Below are 13,515 nucleotides of genomic sequence, written 5' to 3'. Positions count from 1 at the left end.
TGGGCTGTATTCCCAGATGTATTACCACCATAGCCAAATTTGAATAAAGTCCGACAAACTATATATCATATGAAAGCAGAAAGTCTCAAGATTCAAATGGTATAAAGCAATTTAGGATTGAATTATCACAGCGACTTGTTTCTTCATGTTTAACAAGAGTACAAACGCTGAAAAACGCCACTTCTTACCTTTGTTTTATTGTGGAATTCGCCGTTTTCCCACGACAACAGACCGACAGACGGTAGATCTACATTCAGCAGGCTTCTGTGAATCACATCAGGTCTAAACCAAACATGTTCGTTACGTTTTACAGCGTAGGCAAGGCAAATTTTTTTGTATGGCATCATTCATACAATACGCAATTCAAAGTGCTTTACAAGGTATATAATTACATTAAAAGTATGGAAAAGAGCATCTAAAAACAAAGAAATTTAACATAAAATAAATTTAAATCAAATAAAGTAAATTAAAGCAAATTAAGTCGTTACGAAGCGTAAGTCGGTACGAAAACCAATAGGAGTCACGACTCAAAGTAAAACCCAGTCAGGGGGCGAGAACAACTTCTAATGACAGTAAAATCAACCAGTCCTTGTTTGTCAAGGATGATTGACATATGTTGTAGCCAATGAGGTGTCAAAGTGAATGGGGGGCAAAGGGAGGGGGGATTTAAATGAACCACGCTGCTATAGTGCCATCTCCATGACAACGGCGGGCACGCTGCGCGCACAGCTACAGGGAGTCAGGGGAGTCATATTTCATGTTTTACAGTGTGACGTGTCTCTTAGGTTACGGTGCATTATGGGAAAGTAGATTGACGTCTGGGACGATGATTCAGCACAATATGAAGCTACTATACAGCTAACAGCTACTGTACATGCTAACGGCTACTGTACATGCTAACAGCTACTAGCTACAGCTGTATTGACTGTTTGCATCTTTTTTTTTTACAATAAATCCATTTTATCTAGCTTATCTTGTTCTGTTGATTTGTATTTAAAATATGGTGTTTTACAGTTCTAAACATCCATAAAGTTATCTGGTGACATTGTGCCAATGTCGGACTGTCCAAATGGTACAATAAGGTCCTCCTGGACATAGTCTTACAAAAAACAATGCAGGAAGTTGAATCTTAGCTCCTTTGTGACCAGATTTGGACCTGTGTTGGTCCACAAGTGTGACATTCAATCCATTTTTTCACTAGATTCACCAGAACAACCTACATTTAGGACTTTCCAGTCAAAAACACACAAAAAAATTAGGCGAGGACTATTCAATAATGTTTATGAAGCTTGTGTCTGTATAGGTTTAGTACAGGATGACCTAGCCACATTCTGACTTAAAATGTAAGGACATCATCTAGTTTAATTTGGGTATGCATGTTTCAGCCTTGTGCACCAAAAGCAGGAGGTAACTAACAGGTTTTAACTTTTTTTTTCCTCATAGGTCCCAAAAGTGACGTGTGAACAATGAAATAAAGACACTGACAAACCTGCACCTGTTTTCTTATTTGATGGAAACATGAAGTCAATTAGGAAACTCTTTCTAAAAGTGACAACTGTAAAATGCAATAGCTCAACAGACAATAGTGCAAGAAACTTAGTAATAAATCAGCCAGAGCCACAGTGATCATTTCAAAGCACAATAACACATTCAGAGTTGCTCTTAACACAGCAGGGATTGTTTTGCAGTTTGACAATAGGTCACATAGTTTGAACGACCCAAGTTTCAGGATATAAAAATGTCTTTAACACATTAGCTCATATACAGAAGTGCAGACTGGCTGTTAAAGCCTGGACTCTGGTGATGGTCTTCACTGATGAAGCAGAGGAAGGTAATGGTTGAAATCCATGTCCTCTTCTTACTGCAGGGGAATAGTAACATTGACATCATGGGCACAATCATGGTCATGATGATGCTGACCTCTCTTGAGCTGTCACAGGAGGATCATGCTGCAAACCAGGGTGATAAACTGGCAGGGAGACAGGAGCAGGAGGAGAAGTGAGGGGTGGAGGTTGGACAAAGAGCCATGACCTCCAGCATTAAACCAGCCACAGAATAAGTGTCAGAGAGGCAGCACACAGAGAGAAGCTGCTGTGAACCTGAAGAGCTTCATCCAGTCTAAATGTAGAAATAAAGTATTTACCTACCAGTAGAAATTCAGCTGCAGTGAATGTCATAATTAAGACGTGGATAATGACATTATAGCCCTGTAGAAAAGAAGAGTGACAGGAGAAACGGTGAACATCCTCTGTGCTGTAGTTCACATCTGCAGATCACAGCAGGTCACTTTGCAGGAAATGATTCATCTTTAAATAAAGTCACCCAACGCTCAGAGAAGTTAATGAGATTAAATCACAGCATTGTGGTTAGAAATGTTTTTCATTCACAGATTTCTGATGTTTCCATCTGTTTTGCTGTTCCTCCTTTTCATTTCCTACTCACCCAGTACCAGGGGCCAGGAGTCAGGAGGATGAAAATCAATATGACCACGCCCAGAATGAGGACAAGGATGGAGAACTGCAAGGACAGGAAGAGGTCAGTAAACCTTCAGGCTGTAAACCTAATAAATGTCAAAAATATCAAAACTAATATTTGTCTTTTCTAAATCAGCTGTTTTTTGTTTGTGTGTAAATGTCTTTGCTGCATTATGTTTGTGTTGTAGTTCAGTTCATTGGTTTCTGTTCAGCGCTCAAATCTTGGTGCCTCGTAGCCGTTAAAGCCTCAGAGCTTTGCCACAGAAACCCTGGGTCATCAGGCTCCTCCTGCAGTTTGAAGCTCAGGGTTTATGACATGAGTTGGACAATCATGGACCTGTTTTCTAAATCAGTTGGGGTCTGTTGGGTGAAGTTCTCACCGTGAAACTGAGACAGTTTTTTAGATGTTGTGGTTCAAATGCTGAAAACTTCCTGAAAGCCCATGCACAAGGGGCACTGAGAGACTGCAGACATGGACGAATTGTAACTTCATGCTGCTTTAACCCTGCAGGATTTCTCTAAAATGTACAGGTGTGAAACCTCAGGAAGCCACTCAGTCATTTAAGATGCACAAGCAAACAATGACTTGTATCAGATACACAGTAAAAACTACAGCTGGTGGAGCTTTGTTTGTTTGTTTGTTTGTTTATTATTTTATTCTTCATTTTTCTCAGTGAATGGGACAAACCTGAACATCAGCAGTTTATGTTTCCCCCTTTATGATGTTCAACACAGGACTCCTCAGGACTTTCCAGATAAATGTGAGAACCTTTTGTACTTTTTCTAATAACAGTTTGTCTTTTGTGTAAGAAAGGCTGGTGGGAACTGTAGTCCCAGTTCATAAGGAAACTAGAAGTTAAAAAAAAAAGTCTTACCACTTTCAGGGCACATCTATTCTCTTTGTAGAGACCACGTAGTCCTAAAATCCCTGTGATCACCAACAGGCCACCAAGCCTGAAAACTGATACAAGACACATCAGTCACTGAATACACCCTCATGTTTTTTTGAGAAATTATGCAAATTTGTGTAGAATACAAACTCACCCAAATAAAAAATAAATTTCATTCGGTGTGGAACTTGAAACATCAGCAACCCGCCAACCCCCACTAAAAATGACCCCATCATCTGCCAGACACAAGTAAAAATATAATGCGGAAATGCAGTGAAGCAACTTTTCTAGATATATGGGTTCACACTTTCAGTTCTTCTAGTCCCATCTGTATTTTTCTGAACATGTTTGTTCAGGTTCTGGTATTTTTTTTATATATTTTATTGAATTGAAAAAAAAAAAAAACCCTTAAAATCTGAAACCCACTTTAAGGTTTACAAAAACTTTGATCTATTTTTAATTATAAAAAAGGAGGATTTTTAGTTCCCCCCCACATATAGACCACCTCAGACCAGGTCTAATTCCAAAACCCATATTCTTGTCAAATCAGGTGATATTTTTAAGGTATGTATCTATCTATGTATATAAAAACAAAATAGATAAAGCAGAGTGTCATCAGCATATGGGTTTTTCTAGACTACCTCACAGCCTTTTTAAACGTTTAAGAAAAAAGAAAATATTGCAGTATTGCAGACTTACGATTAAGAGTATAATGCAAATGTAGAGAGATATTTTGATGATTCGTCCACACAGTGCCATAATGACCAGCTGCTTGTCTGTAAAATGTTGACACAAACAATCCTTATATCTCCAAGGCTATACATATATTTAAGATACATCCTTGCACACAGATACTAAAACCTAGCTGAGGTAAATTCTTAACTATGCAGTTATGTTGGGGCCCTTTCTTGTAAACAGATAATGTCTTTATTCGATGATGCAACAAAATGATGAAACAAAAAAATAAGCACAAAGAAAATACCTGTTTGTAAAATCCTGACTATTACTTCTTTCTTCAAACAGTTGAGTTGCAAGAAACCACCTGAAAGCAGCAAAAAGCTAAACTCTCACTGCTGGCACATTTTCTTTTTAAGCCTTAACCATGCCCGCCTTCTTGTCCTTGCTCAGTCCTCCCATTGGCTGAGTGGAGATTGACCTATAGAGGAAGGCGATATGAAACTTAAAACCTTAAATCTTTTAAAATCATTTAAAAATAATTTAATGTGACATTTATATGAATTTGTAAACAAATGTATGATCAAACTGTTTGGAAGGATACAGCACAGTCTGCAGCAAGTGTCACCACCAATTCACAGCAGATACATTAAGTGTGAAAACCTAAAGCCTGATGAGAACAAATACACATACACATGAATGAGGTGCACACTTCAACAGGAACTACTGTGCCCCTGAAAAGCAAACATCTTCGTGATAAGTCTGTCCTCTGACCTCAGGGGCTGAAACAGGAAGCCTCTGACCTCAGGGGCTGAAACAGGAAGACAAATTCTATTTGTTCTTTCCATAGATGTCATAGGTGGCTGCATGATGAAAACGTGTATAATACTAAACATAATTCACCAAAAGTTTGGAAATTCCATAAATGGAAAGTAAAATTATACATTAAATCCAAAACAGCAGCACACTAGTTAACTAGTAAGACTTTTACCTTACTAGTGTAGTCCAGAGGACCACTAGTACATCAAAAAGCTGACTAGTTGGGACTTTGGTCTTACTAGTGCAGTGACTGGCATTGCTAGTAAGGCTTTTCTTGGAACTAGTTGGACAGAAATGACACTAGTTGCTGAGAAAGTGTGACTAGTGATGTGTTTTTGTTTAACTAGTGCAAACACCTGCCCAACTAGTTGTGACAAAGACTGAACTAGTGTATGAAATGACCATCTGATATCGAGGATATGGAGTTTATGCTCAAACAGCTTTCCATTACAGAGCTGCAGAAACTAACAACAGTTTTCACCAGTAGTGTCTCTGTGGCTGCAATAGGAGACTAACAGTCTGTTTGTTCATGTCATCATGTCATGTCACCTCCTCCTCAACAGCATCATTAGCTAAGGTCCAAACTGCTGCCATGTCTCTGTTTGACGCTTTAAAGGAAGCTTTGCTGTTTTACTTCCTCTTATAGGCAAGACAAGTTTATTTGTATAGAACAATTCATACACAGAGTAATTCAAAGTGCTTTACAGAAATAAAAGACAAGGTGAAAGTACATACAGAAAAATCAAAACAGGAAACAACAACTAGTGAACAATGAAACTGAAATAAGATTAAAGGAGAATTAGTGCAGATAAAACACTGTCAGGTGTCATATGCTGAGCTGAAAGGAAACTTTTTAGTTTGGACTTAAACACTGTCAGAGATGAGGCCTGTCTAACATCATCAGGAGACTATTCCAGGTTTTAGCTGCATAAAACTGAAACGCTGCTTCTCCCTGTTTAGTCCTGACTCTGGGCACGAGCTGAAGGCCTGACCCTGATGGTCTCAGAGTCCGAGGTGGTTCATATGGCACCAACATGTCAGAGATGTGCTGTGGTGCTGAGCCATGAAGAGACTTAAACACAAGCAGGGCTGTTTTAAAGTCTATTCTCTGAGAGACAGGAAGCCAGTGCAGAGACCTGAGAACAGGAATAATGTGGTTGTACTTCCTGGTTCTAGTCAGGACCCGAGCAGCAGTGTTCTGGATGTACTGCAGCTGCCTCACAGCTCGTTTTGAGATCCCTGTGAACAGGCCGTTACAGTAATCTAACCTGCTGGAGATAAATGCATGGATGAGTCTTTCCAAGTCTGGTTTAGACATGATTCCGTTGATTCTGTCAGTGTTTTTGAGATGGTAAAATGCTGATGATGTTATTGATTTAATGTGGCTGTTAAAATTTAAGTCTGAGTCCCCCAGATTCCTAATCTGATTTTTAGATTTTAGAAAAAGAGACTTGAGGTGACTGCTGACACTTTGTCTTTGTTTCTGTGGCTCAGAGATGATTATTTCAGTCTTATATATATATATCATGATGAATTAATTGTCTTATCGTAACATCCTGTACTGTATTTCATCTTCTCTGGTAAGGTCTGGAGAAGAAGGGCCCTCAACCTTGTATACATGGGTTCTGCCAGTAGGTGGTGCAACATGCCCCTTCTCTAGAACATGATGTGAGTTAGAGGCCTGAGGGTTTTGGAGAAGGAAACTGCCTCTGTGGGGAGGAAAAGGAAACAAGAGGGCGAATAGGAATTTCAGCTGAAGGATTTAAGGACTGAACACATATGTCATGTGGGGGGCTCTCTTGAGGTGCTGCCATAGCACGATATGGTAGCGAGTCTCGTAAGGAAACAATTGGCTTGGCTAGACCAGAAGAGGGAACAGCAACATCAAGGACTGACAAGTTAGAAGCAACAGCAACAGGATGGTGACTGACCTCTGGTGGCCAGGAACTTAATTGCAAGTGTGGCGACTTAAAATCTTCTACATAGGCAGGTGGTGGAGGACTACGATCAGATGGTGAAGAGTGTTTCCATCTGGATCCATGGCAATAGTTGAGGCTCCGGCTTGAAGGACCATGTTAAAGGAAAGGTTTCTATCACCATGAGCGCCGGGTCAGGATGGAGGATGAATTGCTTTTGTGTTGTGGGGTCTGAGTAAGTTTGAGCTCCACAGTCTGAACAGATGATGCTGCTGCTTCCTTCTCCACGCTCCGACCACCACCACATCTGGAGGATCAGAGTCTCCAGCTTCCAGGCCTCAGAGAGTCCCTCTGACAGGGCTGGAGGAGGATCAGCTCACCTGGTGGACCCTGAGGTACTTCTCACATCTCAAACACCCAGTAAACAGAGACTGAAACTCATTCTGTAATATTTATTTTACAAAATGTGAACACAACAGTGTGATGCAGTTAGCACTACAGAGAAAAGAGCAGAACAAAGCAGTCAGAGGCATTCAGCCGTTTCCTGTCTCAACAAAACACAATATTTCTGTAACAGGATCTGGACTTTATTTTCTGACCAAGTCCCTTGGTCCTTTAAACACAGCAGCAATAAAAAAAAACACTCTAGCAGATAAAATGACTCTAATGAGCAAAACCAATGTAACATTATGCTGCAGCAGTTTGGAGATAATGAGCAGTAACAAGAAAGTGAAGCTGACACAGTTAATGCATGGTGTCAAAGCTTAAAAACATATTTAGATAGATTTTAAAAAAACATGATCCCTTTTGTATTTGTACTTTTATACACAAGGCTCAGTGAGTGTTTAACTCTTCCATATCCATCAAAAAGAGCACAAAGCTTTAGCACCCGAGTACAAAACACTAATATTACAACAGGTTGTTCCCAATCGAAGGTATAACACTTGTTTCTCATCCTCGGATTATTTATCATATTCTCAGAGCTCCAGGTGCTTCTCAGGAAATGTGATACCATAACAGACAATGGTCCCTTATAATTTAAACAATGGGAGTTTAGAAATGTATTTTGACACATACACAGTGGATATAAAAGTCTACACACCCTTAAAATTGCAGGTTTTTGAAATATAAAGAATTAGTGGAGGAAATGAGGCAGCACAGAGACTTTGCAAAGATCAGGAGGAGGAGAAAACTCATCAGGAGACTAACACTGAAGGAACTACAGGAAGTTGTGACAGGTGCTGGTCACTTCTTGTAATTTGAAGGATCTTAAAACTTTTTCAAAGAAAAGTGGTGTAAACTTGCTGAACTAAAGGCAATAGGTGCTTCCATAAAGGAGGAGGGGTGTTCAGACCTTTTTTTTTTTTAAATATTCCCAATGATTAAAATTTTCTTTCTCTGGATATGTGTCTGTGGGAACATCACATTAAAGATGCAACACGTCTGACCTTTATCTGTGTGTAGGTTTTTTAAATCCACTGTGTATCAGCAGTTTGACATACAGTTAGATTAGATCTGTAAATACTGATTTGTGGGTGGAGCCTGACATCCAGTGATGCTTTTTGTTGTTGAGGCAGAGGAAGGTAATGGTTGAAAACCACGTTCTCCTCTTAGTACACAGACGTATAGTACGCGGTGATGTCCTGCTGGACTCTCTTGAGCTGCTTCAGGAGGATCGTGCTGCAGATCATGGCGGAAATCTGTCAGGGAGACACAGGAGGAGGAAGAGGAGGAGAAGTAAAGGGTCGAGATGGGACAAAGAGGCGTGCAGTGAACAACCTGCTTCTTCCCACTAAGCTTCAGCATTAAACCAGCCACAGAATGAGTTAGCATGGAGAGGCAGCCCCCTGCCCTCGGTCTGCACAGTCACACAGACAGAAGCTGGTGTGAAGTGGCCACATGAAGGAAAAATCCACCTCAGGGAATTTATTCTTTAGCTGCAGATTTGAGATTTGTAGATGGGGGAAAAAAAAAATGAGAGACTTGTTTTAACTGAGCTGTTGTGGAGGAGACGTCTGCGTCCTTCTGACACTGCTGGGAAAGGAAACACTTTCAGCCAATGAAGAAGAGAGGAGCTGATTTTTATGCAGCATATACGTGTTAAAAATGTGTAAAACATCATGAGCCTTCGCTGTCAAATTCAGCCACTGCAGCTGTGCTTGGAAACAACACTGGCGTTTGGCCGACTGAGGAAAACACGATGCTGTTGGAGCTGCATCTTTAAAGAGGATTTTTTCTTCACAGGCCAGAGACAGTGGCCCCCGAAGGAAAGAAAGAAGTGCCTAGGAAGTTAAGTTTCTATTCTCTACGCCAGAGCAGGACAGGTGAGGACTAGGTCTGAGCCGCAGGGACGGTGACCAGAGAGAGAGGGGGGAAGACGACCGGGTCCTGGTCAGGGTTGGGGTAGGTGGAGATTAATTGGTGCTGAGGTGGCTGAGGGTTAGCCAGTGCAGGAGTGGACTGAGTCAGGATGATGTACTGAGGTGAAGAGACAGTCATGCAGATCTTTTTAGTCAGGGTCACGCTGCAGATCACAGCTATGATCTTTGACAGAGTGGAAGGAAAATGTTTTCAGAGCAGGGAGGGTGGGGGTATTGATTAGGAGAGACAAGGGGTGCAGACTGATTACAACATGGTCACACACATGATCAATAAGAGCAAAAGAAAACTAAGCTCGTCTGGAAGCGCGTAGCTGGATGGGGCAGTCTAGACTGGAGTTCTGTCCTGGGGCAGTGTCAATGAGACTCAGTGTTTTAGTGTAGAAGAGTGTTTGCCTTCACCAGCAGCTATGTGTGACCTGCTAATGTCAACATGCTAACATGCTGATGTGTGTCAGGAAATCCTAAGACGACTGCTGGATGGATTAACTGTCTTAATTATCACTGCCCCTCATCTCGCACCATCACATTTGTCCCGGTTTTAGATGGGAAACTCCCATCAGCCTCAGCTGGGCTCTGTGCCTGGGACAATTACTAGCATGCTAGCATGCTAACAGGCTAAGGCAGGTGTTACGACCCTCATCGCATTAACATGGTGAACCTGGTGAACATCTCTGCTCCACCTCACACTGAGCTGCTGTTCTAAATTTACAGTTTGAGATCGGTTCCACAAACAAAAAGTTGAAAGGGTGAAAAGGTGTGTGTGTGTGTGTGTGTAGGTGTGTGTGTGTGTGTGTGTGCCTACCAACAGAACTCCAGTTCCGATGAAGAGCCACATCACCAGTGTTGCTTTGCTGTCAAAGATGGTCGCGATGACCACAGGACAGCTCTGTAAGAAATGACCACGACAGGAGAAAGTGAGAGCAGCCCTGCACTGTTCCTACCCCGTCCCATCCAGAGTCCAGCTGTTTAACCCTGTGATCAGTCACGGGTCCAGACTCAACACAGATAATGACTCACAGTAGAAAACAAAAGAGCGGCACATGCAGCATCTTCATGACAAACAACCTACATCCATCTTGATGTGCTCGAAGAAGCCGTCCGGTTCAGGGCAGGTTTTTTGAGCCACCTCTATTACAGACATGCCCGTGATGCCACAGCAGTGAAGCTGCAGAGGAGAGAGCAGGTTAGACGAAGCCTCAGGAATCAAAAATCAAGCAGAAACTGACATTTGACATGATACCATCTCTATGTAAAGCCCACAGCTGCTGTTCAATGAATAAATGTGGGATTATGTTATGGCCAATCCTATGTCTCTCAGCTCAGTGGTGTCTTAGTAACTCTCCTGGAGTCTGAGCTGGTTTCTACTTTCCCTATTTGCTCTGGTGTTGTCCTCTGTACTGCCCAGCATGAGCAGGTAACATGTGCAGCTGAGTTTCACGTTTATTTACCGCAGCCGTGCAGAGGTCAAGTCAGTTTGTGCTCACCGCCCCTTGGATGAACATCAGAGTGACGCCAATGGCTGGGTCTCCCCCACCTTTCACATACAGAGCATACAGGGATGTGTAGAACTCTGCGATGCTCAGTCCAATCTTAAAGAGATGAAAACACAACATCGTGCTGAGAAACGGATGGGCGACCTGTGTCCCTCTGTTTTGCTGATGTTCCTTGTCTCACCTCTTGGCGCTGTGACCAAGCCAGGACTCCAACGACAAATTCAGCTATGGCCAGAATGGACACGAGGGTAGAGAACTGAAAGGACAGGAAGTAAACAACACTTTCATTTTATTAATATGGAAAAATAAAGGGTACGCTTTTTTTTTTTTTTAGGAGGATTTTAATGGTAGAGACAGCATGGAGCCACACTGCTGTCTTCAAGGTTAAATATACACAAAACACAGTTGGTCATAAAGTTTCTCACGTCCATCTCACGTGTAAATGTTGTTAGAGTGAAGCATCAAAACAAAGATGTGTAGAAGCAAGAATGAACCTTTATCGATCATGTATGAAGTTTAGTGGTAAAAACACACTGAGCTCAGCTGAAAGCTGTGCATGTATTAAACTGCTCAGCTCAGTAACTAATGATTCATCTGTTTTCTTACATGTTCAGACTGATGCGCTTCACAAAAACAGGTTTTTCATGTTAATGTGAAACTCTTGTTTGTTTCTGCGCTAATGTTTCTGTTCAACACACACTAACAGAACTGTGCCTGTTTGATGTTGGGACATATTTGAATTCCTGTTTCGTGCTTTAGCCACCACCTTTGTGCAGAAAGAGCAGAAATCTGCAGAGACGACGGTGAACGGGAACCAGGTTGGAGGTCAGTCCAAAGACGCAGAGTTAGATTCTCCTTTCTTTCCTCACATCCATTGCTGTCCCTGCAGGCTGCTGTGGCAGCTCTTCAATATGAAACTGAGACACTTTCAGCTGTGATGTGGTCACAAACCTGCTGCAAATGTGTCTGCAGGCTGCAAGAAATGAACTTATTCTGATTGTAATGACGCACAAGTGTCAAGTGGCACCATGAGACCGCAGACACTGCTCGTTTCATTTACGAACTGAACTTCCTGCGGGTTTAACCACACAGGATGTCTTAATATGTAGTTTTTTTATTATTATTATTTATTATTTTATTCTTTATTTTTGCCAGTGAGCAAAACATTATGTTCAGAAAGTTTAAAAAAAGTCTTACCACTTGCAGGGCACATATTTTCTCGCCGCAGGCGCCGTAATCTCCAAACATCACCACAATCAGCATCACTGAGCCCAGGATGATCAGAACCGTCACAACTGATGCAAAACCACAAAAACACAGTATCTGTCAGTGAACATGCACCAGAAGCAGAAAACATCCTTGTGTTTTTTTTTTTTTTGTTTTTTTTAGTGTCAAATTTGAACTCACTCATAACAAACGCGCTCGAGTTCAGGGCTTCGATTTGAAAGATGCCTCTGGTGTTTTCGCTGAACCGCAGCCACAGGCCGAGCCCCAGAAAGGCCAGCCCCACCACCTGCTCACAAGGAAGCGAAAAAACAATGTACTGACGCACTTATCACACATTGATAGACCTGGCACATGGTTTCACACTTCACCGACCTTCGTGGCAGGTGGCTTGATGATGTTGCCACCTGCCACGAAGGAAACTGATCCTAAAATAGTAAAATGTAGGTAAGAGAACAAACTGTGTGATGGTCGGAACTAAAGGTCGACTTCTCTTTTCTCAACTTTCTTATCTTCACTGCAATTTATTTTCAGCTGCTCAGCGTTTGTGACAATTGTTCTATAATTTCATTCATTTATTAAGTTGCTATACTAATAAAAACAGCACAGATCTCAATGTCGGCCTATGGTTTATCAGCTCCTGGCTGACCCGCTAATATGTGGTGGATATTTTCAGTCTGACCTCACCACGATGTGAAGTAAAACACACCACATCACATACGACAGTCTTATCTCATTCTCCCTGATAGATGATGAAAAAATATTGGATCTCCTCTCCCTCAAACGTCCTCAACTGCTCTGTTTCCTCCCCGTTATCTGAGCGTTATGTGCTCACTCCCCTCGTCGGCCTTACTCAGATTTATGGTTATTCACTAAACAGCTTCCCTTATTCACTGGTGCTGGGTCCAGACCACACAATCTCCCAATTGTTGTGTAAGGTCAGTTCCTCAGTAGGTCAGACTGTGCTGAATTTCTCATGGAGTCCATTAGAGCCAGGATACAGCTCAGAGGGACATTTCACTCATGCATGGAAAACATAGGTCCAATGTACAGTATAATGTCCAATACATTAACTGATCCTCCTCATGTGTGATGTTTATATGTGGAAAAACATACATGTCACCATAAGTAGCTGGTCCAGTTAAGTTGGACTTAAACTGTGAAGGTTTTCTTTACTTATTCTGAGGACAGGGACCGTAAAAATTGCACAATAACACGTGATCCGGACTCACAGCGAAGATGAGGTTGAAAATGAAGAGGACATATTTGCAGAAGTAGCCACATCCGTCCAGTGCCATGATTCCCAGCGACGAGTCCAAGTCTGTAAGATCAGGTCAGTCCTCTTTATATATCATCGGTCACATATATAATTATATTCACCACAGCGTGTTGTTTAAGCCGGAGTCTGAGCACATGCAGCAAATTGGACCATGAAGCAGCAACGTTGAGCCTGATATTGAAGAAGAAACACAAATAGAAGAAAATACCTGTGACTGTAATTTCTCGAAAGCTGCGTTTTTCTTCGAGCAGTTGAGTCGAGAAACCACCTCTGGGCAGAAAACCACACAATTCACGCTTCCTTTCGCTTTGCAGCCTTAACGTGCAACAAGCCCGCCTCTGCCTGTGTCGCTCGGCCCTCTCAT

The 13,515-nt window shown here is 41.9% G+C and overlaps 1 protein-coding gene and 2 long non-coding RNA genes across 6 annotated transcripts in view; 1 reads left to right on the top strand and 2 right to left on the bottom strand.

Moving 5' to 3' along the window:
• LOC113140664 (uncharacterized) overlaps window positions 1-4,493 on the bottom strand; it is an 11,926-nt gene extending 7,433 nt beyond the window's left edge. The window contains exons 1-2 of the long non-coding RNA XR_003296674.1: window positions 4,347-4,493; window positions 4,064-4,140 (exon numbers count right to left, since the gene is read on the bottom strand). This is a non-coding gene — a long non-coding RNA (uncharacterized LOC113140664). The remainder of the gene's footprint in view (window positions 1-4,063; window positions 4,141-4,346) is intronic.
• Window positions 1-7,555, top strand: part of LOC113140663 (uncharacterized) — a 22,045-nt gene extending 14,490 nt beyond the window's left edge. Inside the window, exons 6-8 of one of the 2 annotated variants that reach the window (XR_003296672.1) lie at window positions 2,453-2,535; window positions 3,149-3,235; window positions 6,444-7,555. This is a non-coding gene — a long non-coding RNA (uncharacterized LOC113140663). Of the gene's footprint in view, window positions 1-2,446; window positions 2,536-3,148; window positions 3,236-6,443 lie in introns of both variants that reach the window. The other variant, XR_003296673.1, reaches the window with a different exon arrangement.
• On the bottom strand, window positions 7,259-13,515 carry cd9r (CD9 molecule related). 3 transcript variants are annotated; one of them, XR_003296671.2, is made up of 10 exons: window positions 13,360-13,514; window positions 13,105-13,193; window positions 12,056-12,161; window positions 11,846-11,943; window positions 10,830-10,904; window positions 10,640-10,744; window positions 10,225-10,320; window positions 9,958-10,041; window positions 8,296-8,474; window positions 7,259-8,201 (listed from the first exon to the last, which is right to left on the bottom strand). XR_003296671.2 is itself a non-coding variant. In XM_026324554.1 (9 exons), the coding sequence occupies exons 2-9, from the start codon at window positions 13,168-13,170 to the stop codon at window positions 9,106-9,108; spliced, it is 843 nt and encodes a 280-aa protein (XP_026180339.1). In that variant the 5' UTR covers window positions 13,171-13,193; window positions 13,360-13,514; the 3' UTR covers window positions 8,332-9,105. The 3 variants fall into 3 exon arrangements, 2 of the variants coding, with proteins under 2 accessions (XP_026180339.1, XP_026180340.1); XM_026324554.1 differs by lacking the exon at window positions 7,259-8,201 and having other exon boundaries at window positions 8,332-9,318; XM_026324555.1 differs by lacking the exons at window positions 7,259-8,201; window positions 12,056-12,161 and having other exon boundaries at window positions 8,332-9,318; window positions 13,360-13,515.

This window comes from Mastacembelus armatus, chromosome 8, assembly GCF_900324485.2.
Source record: "Mastacembelus armatus chromosome 8, fMasArm1.2, whole genome shotgun sequence".
Classification (NCBI taxonomy): Eukaryota; Metazoa; Chordata; class Actinopteri; order Synbranchiformes; family Mastacembelidae; genus Mastacembelus; species Mastacembelus armatus.
The sequence above is the reverse complement of the archived record's forward strand: the minus strand, read 5'-3'. Positions and strand labels throughout refer to the sequence as shown.